The sequence below is a fragment of the Orcinus orca genome, chromosome 1, assembly GCF_937001465.1.
Source record: "Orcinus orca chromosome 1, mOrcOrc1.1, whole genome shotgun sequence".
Classification (NCBI taxonomy): Eukaryota; Metazoa; Chordata; class Mammalia; order Artiodactyla; family Delphinidae; genus Orcinus; species Orcinus orca.
The window spans coordinates 24339019-24360157 of record NC_064559.1 but is presented as its reverse complement, the minus strand read 5'-3'; the positions used below and the strand labels follow the sequence as shown (position 1 = coordinate 24360157).

The following is a 21139-nucleotide window of genomic DNA, read 5'->3' as shown; positions in this document are numbered from 1 at the left end:
GTTTTGCTTTCTAAAAAATGGATACTGTAACCTTTGGGAATATAAGGATTTCTGAAGTAAGCCAGAAAAAACATTCCTCTTAATAATTTCTATAATCTAAGAGCTTCTGGCTAGAATAATAAATGATTCTCTTTAATATATTATCAATTATAACCACTGGGTTAACTCAATCACCTATGACTTTGAGGAAACCCATAATATACGGTGAGAGACCAAGAAAGTTACAGATTTTACAGAGCACCTGAAATGAGAACCACAGATTCAGTGGTATTGTGATCACATGCTGTTGTTAAATTTCCAATTATAAAACTGATATTATTGCAAAGGTCTTTAAGAACTCAATTTATACTAGTAATTAAGATATATTCAAAAACTGAACTCCTTTCATGAGCAGCCAGCTACCCATAACTCAAGTCCAGAGTCAGAGACCTTTTGGTGCTGGCAAAATACGAAGGAATCACTTACTTAGTCCAAGTTCCCTGGACAGACAGAAAACAAGGTTCAGAAAAGTCACATGGTTCATTCAAGCCGAATCACAAAATCAAGACTAAAATCTAGGTCTTCTGACTCAGATTTAGTGCTCTTTCTACCAAGCTATAAGCCCTTTCTCCCTCTGTTCAAGTCAGTATAACCAAGATATTGGTTAATTATCTATTTTAGATCAACAACAAATTAGGCAATGTCTTAAAGGGGCTTTGGGGGATACGGTTCACAACTTTAAGGAACTTAAAATCCAATAAGGAGGCAGGAAAATTACTAAAATAAGGCAGAAGTTAAGTGCATTTTAGGATCAGGATTACCTATCCAGGGTTTCCCAGAATCGTAAGAAAACTGGTCTATCCAGATGACGTTTGTGATAGCTGAGTTCTAATACTGTTACATCCCATTTCTGAACATTTGGATCCAGACGAACTTCATCATATTTGAGATGGAAGGCTTTAACTACAGGGGGGGAGAAATAATACTCTTTATTCAAACTGCAACCAAAATTATAAAAATATTTTATAAAAGAATAAAAATACCCAAACACAGACATTAATCGAAAAAACTTAAAAAAAAAAAAAAGTCAACCTTTCTTCCACCAACCAAAACTGTATTATAACCAAAGTGATCTTTGAAATAAGAGGCTGAGCACTGTAGTATCTCCCAAAACATTCAACAAAAATTTACTGAGGCTTATACATGCCAGCCACTGGGGACTGAAATAAAAAATGAGGTAAAATAAAATGCATATGATCCGGTGAAGGATAAGAAGAAGAAAAAGACTACTCACATACAGTATGATAAAGGTAGTAGAATATCATAGGAACACAAGAGAATAGTACCTTTCCCACATCGTGGGATTCAGAAAAGGCTTAGATAGGCAGGGTGGAGTAAGAATTACACATAGGCAGGGTGGAGTAAGAATTACACAGAATTACACAGAAAAGTGATCCAGTTAACAAAAAGAACATGCTCAAAGAGAAAAAGGTTTAGTCTAGGAACTAAAGAAATTTAACAAAATTGCATCATGCAAAGTAAGGTAGGGAGAAAAAAAAATAACACAGGGAATGAATAAAAACTAAGACCATAGAAGTTCAGAGCAATGCTGGCCTTGTAGGCCATATTCAGGAGTTTGGACTTTTACCTAAGAGATGTAGGGATTCACTGCAGAGTGTATAGCAGAGACTGATGATACAGCATAGTAATCTAGAGGAGAAAGAGATTTGCTCTACTGGGAAGAAGATACACATATGACAAGAAAGATTCAAGAGATAATTAGCAAGTGAGAACTAATGGAACTTGGTGAGAAATGAAAAAGGAAGAAGAAACAACTGGAAGGTCTCTGGAGAAGGTTATCTGGAAGTAGATATTTGCATGATATAAAAAGAGAGTCTAGCAAAGATCTAGAAGAGGAGGATTTCAGGCAGAAGGAACAGCTGATACAAAGGCCCTTAGAAGCAAGCTTGGAATGCCCTACAAACAAGAACAACTTTTGTAGGCAACGTCCTATATGCAGAACCTATTCAGCCATGATAAGAAATCTGAATTTTATTCCAAATGTGATAGTAAACCACTAGATAGTTTGGAGCAAGGAGGTGAAATTATCTGATTTTCGTTTTCAAACGCTATCTCTGGTTGCTGGGGAGATTAAAGACTCTAGGACTAAACTTCCCAACAAGTGTCTGCTGCCAAACGTTAAAAGGTGACCATAAACACTGACTTTGAATCTTCTTCCTTGATCGTCCCGCTGGACCATCCTCACCAGTTTATTATTGTATTTGCAATCAGTTTATCATCAGTGGAGTGTTAGTTTTACTTGTGTACATGGAAGATGTTTACCTTTTCTTTCCATTTTTTACTTTTTTTCTAACACATAAGATATGATCATTACTATCACCATTATCATCTACTATTAGGAGTTTCTAAAGAGAAAATGATTGACTGTTAATTTTTTTAAGTAGCTGATTTACAGATTGCTTGTTCCATACTGCTTGCAGACTTACTGGCTTTTGATGTTAACTAATCAAGGTCTAATTCCTTGATGGAAATACAAAATAAACCATTTGTGCCCCCAAAAAACACATAAATATTACTTCTAAATTATTTGCTTTCATAAATAAAGGTCTCCTCATTGAGCACATTTATTTTGAATTTAATTCAAATTAATCAATTTAAACCAATTCATTTAAAGGGACTATCCGTTATGGATTCAGAAAACTCACTTTCAAAAAAATTATTATTTATATGTGTAAAAAATATTTTTTAAGTTTCTTTAAACTTTTAAATTAAATGAAGTCAATATTTGAATACTCTCTATTGTGATTTACTACATGTTTCTCTTTTCTAATGTTCTCAGTATGATTTGCTTTAAAAATCATTCTTAAAAATACATGAGTTATAAGTTTTAAAATGACTTATCTAAAGCCTTATATAGGGCTTCCCTGGTGGTACAGTGGTTAAGAATCCACCTGCCAATGCAGGGGACATGGGTTCAAGCCCTGGTGCGGAAAGATCCCACGTGCTGCGGAGCAACTAAGCCTGTGTGCCACAACTACTGAGCCTGCGCTCTAGAGCCCATGACTCACAACTACTGAGCCCACGTGCCACAACTACTGAATTGAAGCCTGTGCACCTAGAGCCTGTGCTCCGCAACAAGAGAAGCCACCTCAATGAGAAGCCCACGCACCGCAATGAAGACCCAATGCAGCCAAAATTAATTAATTAATTTAAAATAAATAATAAAGCCTTATATAAAGGCCTATAATCCCCTTTACTAATTTCAGTAGATTTAGTTTACACAGTATTTATTTTTCCAATAGAATACACAACTTTTTAAATTAAAACAATATCAGAGTCCAAAAAGGTTAAGTCACAAATGAGGAAACATATGGTTTCTCTCATCATACAAAGTATGTTATTAGCATGAAGCAATGGTGGCAAGCAAACTTACACCAAGACACCATAAAACATCTTTTTTTTTTAATTTTAAGGTTTTATTTAAGCTAGTTTATCTAAAATGTATTTTACCATGTAATCAATATAAAATTATTGATGAGATATTTTATTTTTGTCCTGTGTAAGTCTCTGAGATCTGGTGTATATTTTACACTGACAGAACATTTCAATTTGGACCAGCCAAATGTGGCTGGTGGCTTCTGTTTTGGGCAGTGCAGGTGTAACCAACCCCAGCAAGAACTCAGCTACCAGTCTAGGGAATTCCCTGGAGGAATTCCAGTAAGTCCAGTGTTTCTTACTCATAAAAGACATAATTTTTAAGCCTCAGCAAAAATAGAGGAAACAAAGTTCTTCTTATAAGAAGCCAGTTATCTGGGGAAACAATGAACACTAAAGCAAAATACTTCACACAATTCAGAATTGTTCATTTTTTGCAAACTGCATGAATGTTGTCAACGCTTTTTTGCAGGAACAAAGAAAGAAAAGAAATAGAAAGGTGCTCTTAAGTAGTATTTCGGTAGATAAATGATGGCATGTCAAATGACAAAGGGACAACATAATACAGAAGATTAAATGAAAAAGTTTTCACAATGATTAACTCAAAAATTTGAAGAAATCATCATTTAAAAATCTTGATCAACAAATGTATGTAACCATTTCAAGCATAAGAAATAATATTTTGGGGAATTCCCTGGTGGTGCAGTGGTTAAGAATCCGCCTGCCAGTGCAGGGGAAACGGGTTCAAGCTCTGGTCCGGAAAGATCCCGCATGCCGCGGAGCAGCTAAGCCCGTGCGCCACAACTACTGAGCCTGCGCTCTACAGCCCGCATGCCGCAACTACTGAGCCCGCATGCCTAGAGCCGGTGCTCCACAACAAAAGAAGCCACCACAATGAGAAGCCTGCGCACCGCAATGAAGAGCAGCCCCCGCTCGTCACAACAAGAGAAAGCCCACGTGCAGCAATGAAGACTCCATGCAACCAAAAATAAATAAGTAAATAAATTTTTAAAAAATAATAATATTTTTTAAAAGCTATATCTGGTTACAAGCTCAAATCTCTCATAATTTTGAAAAGATTTTATTTGGAAATTTTATACAATCCAATATTTAAAATCTTTTCTAAACCTTTGTATTTTCTTACTGTGCAATATGAAGAAAATATAATTTTTTTTTACCAAGTACCCTCAGTTTACTCCTATGCTATATAGAGATTATCATTTTCTATGTGGGTTATGGGGAAAAGGTGAGGAGCTAGAAGAGTCAAGAGTTAAATGCAAGGAGACCAGCTAAAAGCTAAGAGATAACATATTTCTAAATTTCTGGCTTAGGCAAATTACTAAAAAAAAATTGACTCAGGCAAAGAACAGCTTGGGGATGACAGAGGGTATAAGACAATAGATTCCACTTGGAACAGGTTGAGTCCTGATACACCGATGGGACTTCACAAGGAGTCACCTGGTCATCAGCGAGATAGGCAGACCCAGAATATCAAGCCAGAGACATAACTTTTATAAACAGAGGATACAGATGGTAGCTGAAAGCTATCAGATCTCCTTGAGAGAGTATGTGTAATTATAGGAGAAGAGAAGCGGGAACACAAATATGTCACTGAAAGCCAGAGGAAGAGCAGCTAGTGTCTGAGAAAATGTAACAAGCCCTCAGAAAAGAACATTTAGAAAGGAGGAAATGGATCGAGAGTAAAATTCTGATAAGGAGATCAAAAGTATCCAATATTTGGGTCACTGGTGAGTCTGGCAGGAACAGTTTAGTGGGCAAGCAAGAGAGCACAACTACAGTAGCCTGAGAATCAAACAGAAAGTGAGTGAGTAGAGACAATTCTTTCAAAGGCTTGGCTGTAAAAGGAAAGGAGAGCCAGCTAGAAGAAAAGGTGAGGTAAGAGGAAAGGGTTTTGTTTCCTTTTATGATGCAAGGGGCAAGAGTACTTTCATTGTAAATGCTGATAAGTAAAGAAGGAAGGCTGAAGAGAAAGAAAACTTCTTGGAAGAAAATTATTATTGTTAACTTTTTAAAAAATCTCTAAGTTCTTATCTAAATTTCTGAAGACTAACAATCTGAACAAAACAACAATGAATTTAGAGAGCATTTATATCTTGAAGACATTCTAATCATTTTTTATTACAGTATTATTCAACAAGGCAAGCAAGTAGGTAAAACACAACAAAATTAGTGTTCACTGACATTTTGCTTTCATTAAAACTCCCATTCTCTCTACATCTTTGACTTCTATTTATCAAACCTGTGCATTACTCAGGTTTCTGAAATAACATAAAAAGCTACCATCATATTAGAATTCATTTTTAAAACTAAATGAAGGCAGGAGAATAAGTGATTAAAAGTTTTCAAGCTTGGGCAGTTTCCAGCCTGGAAGAATGGTGGTACCACTAACAAAAACTAAAATTGATTAAAAAAAAAAAAAAAAAAGCTGGGTTTCACAGTAGCATAATCTACATTCATAATAAGTAAAGTTGTTATTTCTAACAAACATACCTGTTTCATGAGGATGCTTTTTAAAAAGTAATTTTACTAATGTTACTAACTTAAATGGGTACTCAAATTAAATGATAATTAGACTATCCCTACCAATAAAAAGACAAGCTTAGGGCTTCCCTGGTGGGGCAGTGGTTGAGAGTCCGGCTGCCAATGCAGGGGACACAGGTTCGTGCCCTGGTCCGGGAAGATCCCACATGCCGCAGAGCGGCTGGGCCCTGTGAGCCATGGCTGCTGAGCCTGCGCGTCCGGAGCCTGTGCTCCGCAACGGGAGAGGCTGCAACAGTGAGAGGCCCACGTACCGCAAAACAAAAAAAAAAGAAAAAAAAAAAGACAAGCTTAAATTCATCTACTTTTGGTATATCAATACATACCAAAATATGGTCAATAAAAGACATAAGACACATGAAATCTATCCATTTAACAGGTATCTACTGAATGCTTCCCAACGCCATGCTCTCTTCTGTGCTGATGATACAACAGTGAACGAGGCAGATAAGGCTGCTCCCATCCTGGAACTGGCATTCTAGCCAGGGAAGACTACAATACAGATATGAAAATAAGATAATGTCAAGCAACAGTGAGTGTTACCACTGCAGTAACTGGGAGGAAGTAACGGCTACTTCCAGGGTGGTCAGAGAAGGGCTCCCTAAAGGACAGAGTACTTACTTGGCTGAGACCTAAATGAACAGAAAAAGGCCAGTCGTGCAGCAACCACTCCAGATAGTGGGAGTAGCAGGTGAAAGTCAACCCATTTAAAAACTGGCTAACAAAGTGAATAAAAGTGTAGGGACACGCAACAATATTAATGATTTATTAATGTTATGGGATAGGCAATATCACTGTTAGATATAAGTACACAGAAAATATTAATGTTCCAAAAAGGCTTTAAAATATTTCACAGGGGCTTCCCTGGTGGCGCAGTGGTTGAGAGTCCGCCTGCCGATGCAGGGGACACGGGTTCGTGCCCCGGTCCGGGAAGATCCCACATGCCGCGGAGTGGCTGGGCCCGTGAGCCATGGCCGCTGAGCCTGCACGTCCGGAGCCTGTGCTCCGCAACGGGAGAGGCCACAACAGTGAAAGGCCCGCGTACCGCAAAAAAAAAAAAAAAATTTCACAGGTGCTTAAAAATTAAAATATGTGGTACTTAACAGGAATCTTTTGGTATACACATCACATGTGCATAGCCGGGAGGGAGGAAGGGAGGGAGGGAGGGAGGGAGGGAGGGAGGGAGGAAGGAAGGAAGGAAGGAAGGAAGGAAGGAAGGAAGGAAGGAAGGAAGGAAGGAAGGAAGGAAGGAAGGAAGGAAAGCAAAACATTTCTGTATTAGATAAGCAGTAAAAATAAAGAGACTCTTACTTTTAGCAAATATGTCGACTGGTGATCCATCAGGCAAAAGCCACGGCCAACCTTTGAACTGCCATGCAGGACCTTGCACAAAAACTGCTACAACCCGGTCCCTATAAATAGAAAAGAGGGAAGGGAAGAGTGGAGGCTGAGTATCTCAAATATTCTTGGTTACTATAATCCTTATGGAAAGAGTCTCATCATTATTCCTGCAATAGTCTCCTGTCAATACTTCTGTGAGGCAAACACAGTACTGCATTACCATAACTTTTCATTATAATGTTACCATTAGGGTACATAATGATTGCTACATTTCCCATGTGTTGTTTTTTACACCTAAGTCATTTAAACATAATTACATGCACAGTCCTATACGTGACCCTTTTAGCCTTTTATCTCTGCCCCTTCTATTAATTAAAGGGCCCATTTTGCTTATGCAACAGGGAACAGTAGTATATCTGTTAATTGAAAAAGTTAGTTTTAAAAGAAAATCATTTAAAATTCAAATGCATCTTAAATATTTCACTTTAAAAATGTTATAAATTATAATAATTTGCTAACCATTTTATAAAGCTCAAAGGCCTTATTTTGAGTTCTGATTATCTGGAAAATAATCTGAGTACAGAAATTACCTAAACTTTTAAACGTTTTCAATTGTTTTATAGCTGTTTCACTCACCCTAAATTCTCTAAGTTTTTTCTAAAGCAACCTGTTTTTCCCAGCCATTCAACTTCATTTTCCTAAAAAGCACAAATCTCTTTCTAGGCCCTCATATTTCATTAGCTTCCAGAAAATTTAATTAAACTGAGAAATTATAATAAGTACAAAAGCCGTACACAGTATAAGCCTACAACTAAAGAGGTGGGAACAAAATCATAACATCAACAATAATAACTAACACTCATTAGATTTACTACGAGCATTTACTATGTGCCAGTGCTGGTCTAAGCAGTTTACTTATGTTAACACATTTAACCTTCAAAACAACCCTGTGAGGTAAACTATTATTACCCCTATTTTACAGAAATGCACAAGCATACTAGAGAACAGTCCACTAGCCAGAAGAGAGAAGGAGGGAGGGGAGGAGTGTGGAGAAGAGAGCAGAGTGGGAGAGAGGGAGGGAAATCAATGATTGATCTTGTGCACTGGTTATGCTATTGTCCTGTATGGGGGCTAAGAAATCACATGAATAGCCAACTCAGTGTTACAATGGTAAGAGTTCTGACCTTACAACTCCCTGAAAGGGTCCTGGGAATGCTCAGAGGTCCACAGACCACACTTTGGTAATCACTGCATTAGATGGAGACTCTGTACATCCAACAGAATATTAAGCCAAAGTTACCTTCTATTCAAGTTAAAGACTTACAGCAGTGATCAAAGTTACTATGAAAAACCACAGCTTAAAATTCTTAACCTGTTCAAAATCTCTAAGGCTAAAATTCAACCTTAAATTAAAAAGCTCCTCCTTCCTGGGATATATGCTCCATACTGCCTAAACCATCTTTGGTAATGGAGCACACTATTAAATGGCCTCTTAATTTTATGATGTAACTTGCACCATACAATAGTTGAAGGTCCAAGGTACCTGCCAAAGTAAAGAGGATTTGCTAGACAGAGGTCCCCTAGATCCTAGTGTGTCTCATAGGGTTAGCAGGTGAGCTGGATAATAAAAATACTATTCCCAGTGAACTCCTGAGAGGACAATTAACAGAGAACAGAAGAAAGGTAAGGAAAATGTTATCCCTAGGTTATGACACCAATGGCTAGGACCTCATATATAACTCAAAGTATTTCTGTTAGGTACTAAAGGAGAATTCTAATACAAGAACCCTTGATTCTTTAGTAAATTTTTAACATACTAATATTCTCGATGGCTTGACTTCCTAACATCTGAAGACTAATAAGTACTTCAAAGGTAAATTTCAGCTAATGCATCAATGTGTTACACTCTCTATATCAGAGAGATGCACACTTAGACTTTGTATTTTTACTCTGGCTTAGATTAATTAAACAATTTAAGGTAATTCATGTATCTGAATTTATACGCACTTTATATTACAAAGATTGGGTTGGCCAAAAAGTTCGTTTGGGTTTTCCGTAACATCTTACAGGAAAACATGAACGAACTTTTTGGCCAAACCAATAGCTTAATATTTTATTAAAGGACATTTTAATGCAATAAAAGAGCTGCACCGGGGTGATGTTATTATTTTTGTTAAATTATTTCCTTACAATAAAAGTAACAATGCTTTCACTTATCACTTCTTACTAAAAAATTTGAATTCTCCAAATCAAAAATCTAAAACATAGGCCCTCTAAAACAACATTAGTCTATTTGAAAATTTTGTTCTAAAAGCTGATCCAGAATAAATGGACAAGTGGAAAGAATTTTTACTCTCCAAGTTTTCCAGAAGTTTGTGTTTCTTATAAGTAAAATAAAGTTTAGACATCCAAAATATATTACTTAGGTATTACTAGAATGTTAACATTACTGATGACCAAATTAGACATTAACACAGGTTTCAAGGATAGGTTCGATCTAGAACTCATGATAAAATTTGATACTTGTTCATTACACAAAAAATTAATGACTTTAATGACTATGTGAAAAATACAGATTAATTTACCAGTCTTGAGGCATTAGTTTAAGGGGCTGGTCTACTACTCTGTAAGGAACTGTGACACTAATTGCAGTGCCCCCTGGTTGCATCTGGTCTTTTCTTCTCTGTATTAGAGTTTCATTTTCTCGTTGGCAGCCTTGTTTCTTCTTTTCATCTGATGGGACAAACCTTTCAAAAAACAGAAATGGTTCCACAGGAATCGTTAAAAAGAAAAGAAATCGTATTTTGAAATGATTTTTTAAATAATGATAGTTTTAAACCAAAAACATTATTTTTTGATATAAACCCACTCCGCATGTACAGATCATAATGCTTGAAGAGTATGGGTCTTTACTTCCCATGCCAAGTAGAACTCAAGCTCACTTAGGCCAGAAGTCAGTATGTGTGTGTGTCAGTCTCACACACAGACACCCAATTTATATTCCTTCATCTAGCATTTAGTATTCCTCAAGATTAAACAACCACACTAATCCTTGATTTCTCAAATGCTAGTAAGAGGCAAATTTTACTATAACTCAAAGGTCACTTGAATGGAGTTGACGTGGCTAGCTAGGTGACTCAGTCTACCCAGGAGCATCAGCAAACACCCCTTTCCACATGGTAGCCACCACTCCCATCAGGATACAGAACATGTGCAACAGACCAGAAAAGTTTCCTCTTGTACCTTTCAGTAAATCCCCATCCTCCTCCCCCAACAGGAAACCATACAATTCTGCTTTCCATCACCACAGATGAGTTTTGCCTGTCCTACGAATTCATATATGCGGAATCGTACAGACTTGTACTCTTCTTTGCCCAGCTTCTTCATTCAATTTAATGTTTCTGATATTCATCCATGCTGAGGGGTATATTGGTAGTGAACTAGCAATGAATTCTTTTTTACTGCTGAATAAGATTCTATTGTATGAATATGCCACAATTTGTTTATACATTCTCCTGTGGTACATTTGGGTGGTTCCAAAATTGCGGTTATTACAAATAAAACTACTATAAATACTCTGGTATAAGTCTTTTTGTGGACGTATGTTTTCACTTCTCTTATATAAATACCTATGAGTGGAACTGTTGGATCATTGGGTATGTTTAACTTTAAAAGAAACTGTCAGAAAGTTTTCCAAAGTGGGATAAAGTATGAAGAACATTCTAAAGGCATCTCTGAGCTAGCTAGCAAGAAGTAAAGAACTCTTGGTCCAAAGACTGAGTAAAGTAGGGAACTCAAAGAGGTTAGAATAACACTGCAGACTTCTTTCCATCCACGGAAGGCACTGGCAAACTAATTAAACTTAAGCTTTGTCTTTTATTGACACTATATTTCACTAGACTCCTGGAAGAGGAAACAAGGCCCATATTCTGCTCAAGGTAGAGAATCTAACAGAAGTTCCTTCTTACATAAAGCTAGGACTCTGGGGGTTAAGTTCAGTATAATATAAATAATGTAAACTAGAAATAAACCCACTGCCCACCCGTTTTCCTGCCCCCCATGTCCACCCCAGCCCTAACCAACACCCTGACAAGTACAAGAATAATCAAATCTCGGAATTGCAAATTGGACCTCACTTGGAGTTAAAGCAAGAGTTAACAACCCTGACCACAGTGACTGGTTCAGAAATAAATGTGTTATACAAGCCAGGCAGATAAGACTTAATCCTGGCATTTTTGGTAACCTGGAGTTTCTGATGGTCATCTTTGCCCCTGAAGCAGGAGAACCTGCTTAAGAGACAGAGAGACTAACTCCTGATCACTTCATTTAGCACTGAGTCCAGCTGTGTCAGAAGCTAGGACTAGTTATATTGAGCTAATAAATTATTTTTTGATAAGGCTACTTTGAGTTGGTTTTTAATACTTACAACAAAAAGTGCTCTAATGAATACAACCAGCAATGATACACAACTGATTGGATGGATATTTGTGATCTGGAGAAATATGTTGATATCCACTGACTCATCCAATATTTGCAATTTATTTATTCCACTTTGCATTCTATGAGGGTGAAGGAGTATGGGTGATATGATTAAAGTCATTACTGTTTAAACAAGAACAGTTCTAGTAAAATAATTTTCTTAGTATAAAATGCAAATGAGTTGATATACTGAGGTTAAGTTCCAGATTTTAAGTTTACGTTATTTTGAAAAACAGAACAATTTTATGGATATGTCACAGATTAAAAATATAGTTTTCAGGAATTCCCTGGTGGTCCAGTGGTGGTTAAGACTTCACCTTCCAATGCAGGGGTTGCAGGTTTGATCCCTGGTTGGACAGCTAAGATCCCACATGCCTCAGGGCCAAAAAACCAAAACATAAAACAGAAGCAATACTGTAACAAATTCAATGAAGACTTTAAAAATGGTCCACATCAAAAAAAAAAATCTTAAAAAAAAATATATAGTTCCTTTCTCCTAAATAAAAGAAGCTGAAATCGGGGTGGGGCTGGGGGGGAATTAACAATAATTTCTGAATGTTAAACCTCAAACTGAGAATTTAACTTAAAGCAATGTTAGATTGGCTATGCTCCCAGGTGCTTAGCAGACACAAACACAAATCTTCATTCTGGAACTCAAAGAATTTCCACAAGAAAAAAATTCCAAGGAAAATGAACAGAAATTACTAAATGAAAACCATTAAATGAATATTAAAAAAAAACCAAAACTAAACAGACAAGGAAATGAGGTATAATGAATGAAACAATAATCAAAAGAAAATGATTAGTAAGGACTTCCAGTGATGCAGCTATCAAAGACCAAACCTGTAAAACAAGCCTACAAATACGTACAGGGAAAAAGAAATTATTTTTAAAAAAGAGAGAGAGACCAAAGATTTGAAAAAGAACTAAACAGGACCACTAAAATAGAAAAAATAAGATATCTGAATTTTAAAATGGAATGACTAGACTAGGGGATGGTCAAAGAAACAAACTACAAGTTATACCTACAGAAATGATCAAGAATGCAGGTGACAGAGCAACAGATGGAAAGTAGAACTGTTTAAGAGACATGGATGATGAAATGAGAAAGTCTTAAAGTATGTCTCATTTAAATCCCAGAAAGAAAGAAAAAAGGGGAGATGAAGGGAGAACACACAGGTAATATCTAAAGAGATAAGAGCCAAGACTTCCCAAACTGATGAAAAACACAAATCCATAGATTCAATTCTGAATCCCAAGGTGGGATATATAAGAAATCTACACCTAGGTACACCAGATAAACAAATTTAAAATGATCTTTAAAATAATAAGATAAAGCAGATTTCTTTAAAAGGACTGATTACCACAGCTGACCTCTTCATCATCAACAAAGGAAGCTAGAAGGTAGTGCAATAATACCTTCAATGTAATAAGAAAAAAATTAACTCCTCTATGGTTTTCCAGAGTGGTTGAATCATTCTGCACTGCATGTGGCAGCAGGGAACACGAACTATTTATGGTCCAGTGTAAGCTCCAGTAAGCGTTCTGCCTGCTCTTCCCCAGGCCTTAAGTGGTTCCCTCACATGTGTGTGCTGAACAGTATTTGACTAATGCAAGGGGAACCCTCTGCCTATCTCTGGAGCACTCTCTCCGTGCAATCTTTCCTCTTTGGAACTCTGCCCTGTGAGAGGACCATCGTGGCCAGAGTCACAAGTGCCATCCAATCAGTTTATTTTAAATAAACTTATGGTCCCAGTGAAACTTCTCTCAAGATCATGTTTTAAAATGTAAAATGTGCTTTTTCATATTTCCATGATACAACCTTAATTTTGTTATTTAAAATGTTAAAGGTGAAGGCAGGTTTTATTTTATTTCGTTTCATTTACTTAATTGAAGGGCTAGAAAACTGAAGAATCCTCAATTTTACATGAAACCAAACAGAATCTATGCCAACATGAGCTATGGGTTACAGCCAGTACTATAATTGTGTGGAGGAGGTTTCAATTATGCATTAATTACATAGCAAAGCCTCCAGCTGACTCAAGCTGCAGGGGAGATGTCAGCTGCAATGAGGTGTTAAACAATGAAGGGAGTGTTTTAAACTGAGGAGAAAAATTAGGCATGATCTATCCAAAGAAGGTAGTCTTGTTAAATTGTTTGGCTTCTCTGTAGTAAGGCTAAAGAGAAAGATGCTAAAATTTAGTTTGTGATTTCCATGCACTACTTGCTATCTTTATTATAAAATAATATTTTATATTATCAGATCTATTTAAAGAGATGGGCCAAAATAATTATATTTCATATTCATCCAACTGTAGATTACTTGAGGAACTGCAGACTGTAGATTATCTGAGTAATCCACAACACTGTCGGAATACTAAACTTCACAAAAAAAGCCTAATAAAATATAAAAATATAAAACCTAAAAATTCCTTCTTTCCACATTGTTATTAGGGAAAGGTTCACTGAAAATTTCACTCAAAAGTACTAAAGAAAAAACACTATATGAATACACTTGTATGTGCCAGTTACTTAGGTTTTTATATAGCTATTTAAGTCACAGGCACTCAAAATTCAATTCTGCATTTGGTAAAACCTGGAATCAGCAAGTATTACAACTTATTTTGTTACTCATTTTTAATTAGTCATAAGTTATTTAGAAGCAGCATGATTTTCTTTTTGGAGGTGAGGTTGTTTTGTTTCTTTTTTAAGAATCGTCATCGTTATTTTACTGAGAAAGTTAAGCATCTGGAAATTTTAACACAGGATATAGATTTCCTCTTCACTTCTTCAACTATCTTTTACTGATGTCTAGGTTAAAAAAGTATGGTCCCTCCTCCTCCCTCTAGGAGGTATATACATCTAATTATTTAACGTTCATATTACTTTTTTGGTTCTTTAACCAGAATTTGGAAGTGAGGAGAAGACAACCTGAATTTGTTTTAGAACCTCTTCAAGCTCTTCAGCTGGAGCAAAATAATTCACGTTAAAAATTAATACAATAATACCTTCTTCGTTAAAACTTTAGTCAGAGTTTCTATAATTTTCCCCACAGTATTGATATAAAAGAATATACTGTTTTGAAATTTATATTTGAGACTATCTGTAAAGCCTATAGCACTGAAACTGAATTTTTGCTTTCTCAAAATAAATACTGCATTAGTAACACTAATTCTCAACAATAGTTCCATGTCCTATGAAAAGAACAGTTTAAGAAATTACTTACTTCAGGTCCTGTAGAAGGTCCTTTGCATTAAGCATGGTTATTAAAGAGGTGGTAGCTGCAGGAATTATGATAATGGGTGTTCGAGATCCTATAAGGACAAAATTTTAAAGGAGCAAATATGTTATTCAAAGGAATTATAGTTACTTTCCTAATTATAAGTTAAAAGTTTGTAAATTTGTAATTTTAACTCTTTTGAGCTAAAAAATATTTTAGTCAGCAGTGATACTCAGAATATTTAATGATCAGGATGACTTGAGCACTGACTACTCAGAACAGACACCAAACACAAACATTTGGTATAAATGCACAAGCATGCAATCAGCCCTGATTTTGTAAGCTAGCTTACTCACGTTTACTTTTTTAAAGTAAGTTTAGAGTCACAGGCACAACCTTACCTTTCTTCTGATTTGGGGGAGGTCTGGCTTGAGAAACTGTAAGAAAGAAAAAAATTCAAAATGTTGTTATGAAAATCACATTCTTATTTTCAAACCTACAAAGTAAATAAGGCCTAAAATATCTGTATTTACATATGACTAGTTGTAGAATTTTTAAATGTATTGCAATCTTCTTAAATAATATTAAGTTATTTCTCTGCTTCACAAAACCACTACAGTGCCTTAGCACTTCAACAATCAGTGGTCACAAGGAAAGGGGATACATGGGCATTGGTAGGCACTGAGTATCTACATTCATGGATGCTTGGATCTAGAAAAGGAAGCAAATAAATAACTTCTGAATTAACTGATTATACTGTAATAAATGCAAAAACAGAGTAATACAAGAGCATCTAACTCTGGGGGAAGGGCTGGGAGAGGGAAATGTACTTAACCGCTGTGGAGGAAAAACAAAGACATTACTGGGGACTAAGACCTAAAATATTTACTTTTTTCTCTCTTTTTAAAATTTTTTGGGTTTTTATTAGCAGAAGAAAACATTATAGGCAATGAGTCATGTAAAGGTCTTTATTCTGGAATTGCCCGTATTATCAATAATTTTGAATACATGTTATAAAAACATGAATATTTGTATCTTTTCATTATTTGTATATACAATGGACTTTATAATACACAAAAATATTTGTTGGCATAATAATGGCAATATCAGCCTAGTTCAAGATTAACATATTTTACAATAAAAAGTGATATATGTTCAATTTTCAGTTTTATTCATACAATAAATTTTTATTGACTGCCTTCTACAAGCCATGTGCTGTGCTACAATTAATTTTTTAAAATCACACACAAAAAAATTCAACAATTTAAAATTCTAATTCAACATTAGTTCTTAGAGATACCACTTTTAAAGGAAAGCACACACATCTTTGGAATATGTTCCATTTTAAAAGCAGTAAAATGCTAAATTTTAACTAATACTTTGTACTCCTTTATATAGCTATTTCATTGTGAGAAAATATTACGTAGTCCACAAGTATGATTCTTCTAGCCACAGAAAGCAGAGAAGGATATATACAAATACAAGTTCACACACATATTTATTATGGTGTTCTCATCTTTCTTCTTCCTGAGAAAAAAATACTAAAACTTTCTTAAATTATTTTTAGAAATAGTACTCATGGATACATCTGACATGTATACATGGATACAGCTAGATAGTGTCATCTGGAATGTAATACAATCTCAATAAATACTTTGAATTTGCTGGCGGGATACAGGAATGATGGGATGGACAGAGAGATGGATAAACTGTAGACGGGAGCTGCTGAATGACTAAGGAGAACAAAGAAATCTTCAACTGAAGTACCACTGATTTGCTAAGGGAACCCACAATGGACCCTGGAATATAGGAAAAGATTCTCTCAAATCAAGGCTGAGAAGACTTAATGTAGCAAAAACACAAAGTATAAAAGCTCACACATTAAAAATAAACTTTAGGTGTTTAGTAAAAAAACAAATACAATTAAGGACCAAGACAGGGACATGAAGATGAACATGCTAAGGATAAGCTTGATTTAAAGGATGGGGGAGCAAAGAGCAGAATAATACGAGTCCACAAGGAGAGTGATGGAGAGCAAGAGCCTGTACTCGGATGATCTCGATTCTATCCCCACTGTGCCGCTTCGCAGGCAAATTACCCCAGCACGCTAAGATGAATGCCGCTCAGCTTCAGTTGTCCCCAACCATAAATCAGAGATAACAATTTCTACATCTTGATTCTGTTTTAAGAGTCTTAAAAACATCAAGGCAAGTTGTCCAGGTCCTGGGCCCTGGGCATATTTACCATTCACTGAACCTCGTGGCCCCCGCTGACGTAAACTGCTACTGCTGCTTGTGCCTCTACCACTACCACTGCCTTCCGCAAACGCAATGACCAATTGTTTACAAGCTGAGAAGAGGCAACTACTGTTACTATGCTTGATTTCAAATATAATTAATATTCTTTACTTAAATATTTATTCACAGCCTATGTACAAGGCACTCTGCTAGGTTCTTATTTTTATGATGATAAATAAAACAGAAATAATCCCTGCCCTCAAAGACTTTTCAGTAAAATAGGGGAACCAGACCATAACAAATAGGCAAACAAACACATATAAACAAATTTGAATACATAATATTAAGGAGCAAAGAGAATGTACACTGATATTAAAGTGTCCTTTAGACAAAATGCTTAGAAAAAGCCTCTCAAAGGAAATGGCATTTAAGCTGAGGTTTGAAGGACAAAAAAGAGCCAACTTGCAAAGAACAAGTGAAAGAACAGTCTTGGTAAGAGGTAAGAATGTGGGCAAATGCCAAAGGCAGGAAGAAACTGTCATGCTTATGGAACTGCAAATGTGCAGACAGACCATGGGGACAAAAGGAAGAGTGGCAGGAGATGAGGTTAAAAATACACATAGGAGCCACTTTATGTATGGCTTTCTAGGCAACGTTAAGTTTGTTATTTAAGTGCCACTGGAAAACCCTGTAACTTTTAAGCCAGGAAGTGACATAATTTGATTTTCACATCACACCTTCTGTAAGGGAAAAACAATAAATTTAGATAAGGGATCAAAAGGGGGACAACCATGGGGCTTCCCTGGTGGCACAGTGGTTGAGAGTCCGCTTGCCGATGCAGGGGACACGGGTTTGTGCCCCGGTCCGGGAGGATCCCGCATGCCGCGGAGCAGCTGGGCCTTTGAGCCATGGCCGCTGAGCCTGAGCGTCCCGAGCCTGTGCTCCGCAACGGGAGAGGCCACAACAGTGAGAGGCCCGCGGACCGCAAAAAAAATAAAAATAAGAGGGACAACCGTGAAAGCAGGAAGCTCAGTTAGGACTATCACCGATATTCTATAGTGGTGCTACTCAAATTATGTGCAGTTAAGCATAAGGTTTTTCTGTAAACTTTCCAAGGTCAACTAAATAAAATATAGTAACAATGAACAGGTAGAAAACTGGCCATGCACCTGGATGTTGTGCCAATACTGTACCCTCAATTCCTATCGGTATCTTGTTAGGGACCAGAACTAAACAGGTAATGGACTAATAACAATACTTTAAGATGCACTAGTCTACAGAAATGCTGGTGGCTTAGACTTGAGTTGTGGCAGTGGAGATACAGAGAATAGATAAATCTGAAATACAGAAAAGGTAAATTTGACAGAACTCACTGACATATTAGATGAGAGGAATAAGCAAATGTGAAAAATAAAGAGTAACTCCTAAGTCTTGGACTTAAGAAACAGAGTTGATAGCAGTGTCATTTATTCATGAAGAAGCAGAAGAATGTGAAGTAAGACATCTTGGGAAAAATATCAAAGAGCAAAGGTTTTAAGGTTTAATCAGTTTTAAGATGCCTACAGCACATCCAAATGTTAAACAGTTAACAGATGATACCAGAGGTAGGAAGAATTAGGGACAGAAGTTTGAAAATCATCAGCACATAGATTTAAAACTATGGAATGGGGTAATCCAACCAACACCTAGGTTACAAAGTGGATCACTGAACAGGGCTAACTCTCTCTCTCAATCTCACATGAGCAGTAAGCAGATAAACTAGAGTTACAGAGTCATGGGTACTCACCTACCCATTTCAGAAGACCTATGAAACAGAAGTAAAGAATGAAAGATGGAGAAGTGAAGTATGTGATGTACACGCATTAGAAAGAGGCAGCAAGAGCAGGGATATGTGCAAGAGATTCATGTGGCTATAAAAGGAAACAACATTAAGTTCCAGGACTGTAGCTTATCAAAGCCTTGTGTTTCTTAACTCACTGGAAGGCATGTGCCTCTTGTTAGTTATATTCCCTAAATGAATGTTTAGAAGTTGGGAATAATTGTAAACACTTTAAAATATTAAATTGACCCAGGGACTTGCCTGGCACAATTAGTGCTAAATAAATATTTGATGAAAGAATAAATAAGAAAAAATGATCAAAAATGGAACACCATGGGACTTCCCTGGTGGTCCCGTGGTTAAGAATCCGCCTTCCAATACAGGGGGTGCGGGTTCAATCCTTGGTCAGGGAACTAAAATCCCACATGCCTTGCAGCACAGCCAAAAAAAAAAAAAAAAAAAGGAACACCATCCTTGAGTTCCTTCACTGAAGGAAAAAAGAATAGGTAGTTCAGTCCCCTATTTCCAAATAATTCAAACTCTACCTAACAAATAACAGTATAGATCTATGCTGTCTCATGTATAACGTTACATTGCCAGAAATGTTTTGTGTGGTTTTCTTTTATTTTTCAATTTTAAAAAGATAATCCAGGTGAACATGCCATATATTGCACAATACGCCTTCAAAATTGGGCATCACCCAATAAGCAAATACATTTAACAATCTGCAAAACAAAAATTCACTGATCAAGACAAAGATGACAAACTGCTAACACCCACTCAAGTCAGGTCTTACTGACAAATGAGCATTAAAAACTTATAAAATAATAAATCACTGCTTTTGGAATGGTGGGTAGGGATTGTGGACCTATGGGAATCAATCAGTGAGTAAAAGAAGAGGAGACCTCACATGGATGGGCGTCAGAGTATTTGTTATGAGACATTAGATAAGATTAATTTCAACCATTTTAATCACCATGGCAGAACAATCGAAAAAGAAAGATGGAATATTAGGAGCTGAAAAGACCCACAGCTCCTTACCTCACATGTGACCTTCCCCAGGACCACATAACTAACTAGCTGGTAGAACCCAGCTCCCTTTGCTTTATTACATGGCACATTTGAACAAACGGGTTTACTCAGGTATTAGTGCCACCCCTACCCCTTTCCTTTGTCTGCCTAATGATTTTGAGAAAATGTGAAATGGAGACAGTTATTTATCACACAGCACAAAACAGAGTTAGAATCCTCAGGTGGTGATTTCTTCCTTTTTATACCATTTCTGAATTTCTCATGTGATCTTCTTTAGACTGACCAACTACAGCCTGCCATCCCCCCCTTCCAAGGGAAAACAAATAATTCTGTATCTATCATTCAACTGCCTTCACAATATTCCTCTACTTTGCAGGCTATATTCCTTGGGTCCAATTCAGTCTGCCCATTCTTATTTCCTTGACTTTTTTCTTCATTCCTGAAAAGAGCTCCTTTAGCTTCTCCTAGTTTCTGGCACTGAGTACATGGAAGGCATTCAAATAATATTTATTAAATTTAATTGCTCTTCCTTATATTCTCATTAACAGCTTTTGGTATGGTCTTCTCTACTGAAAAATAATGCCATGGTCCTGTCATCTGAAAGAAATTACATCCAATGTGCTCCAAATTTAACAAAGATTTCAAACAAACCCGTCATTTAAAAAAAAAGTAAATACTAGTCATGTCAAGACCCAGGTTTATGGATCCAAGACACAGTGAAAGAGCCTACAAAACCATCCCAATATAAACCTCTTAACATCATGCTTTTAAAGTGCTTCCAGAAATTTGAATACCTGTAATCTACATAATTTTAGAATTAGCCTATGTGCGAATGTACTATGAATAAAAAGATATACAAATCTGCACTACTGACACTAGCAAACTGAAAAGGAAGATCACCCAGTCAAATTCCTGACTGTGCATTTTCAATTCTTTTCATTTTCTTCATAGCCACTTTTAACAGCACTGATACTATGCTAAATGTAAAAATAAAACAAATGAACACTAAAATCAAAC

At 36.4% G+C, this 21139-nt stretch overlaps 1 protein-coding gene across 1 annotated transcript in view; it reads right to left on the bottom strand.

Annotated features, from left to right (window-relative positions):
- CDC73 (cell division cycle 73) overlaps window positions 1-21139 on the bottom strand; it is a 92298-nt gene that overhangs the window by 5247 nt on the left and 65912 nt on the right. Inside the window, exons 12-16 of the mRNA XM_004275835.3 lie at window positions 15436-15471; window positions 15041-15128; window positions 9921-10082; window positions 7306-7406; window positions 801-942 (exon numbers count right to left, since the gene is read on the bottom strand). Coding sequence (XP_004275883.1) covers window positions 801-942; window positions 7306-7406; window positions 9921-10082; window positions 15041-15128; window positions 15436-15471 — 529 coding nt within the window. The remainder of the gene's footprint in view (window positions 1-800; window positions 943-7305; window positions 7407-9920; window positions 10083-15040; window positions 15129-15435; window positions 15472-21139) is intronic.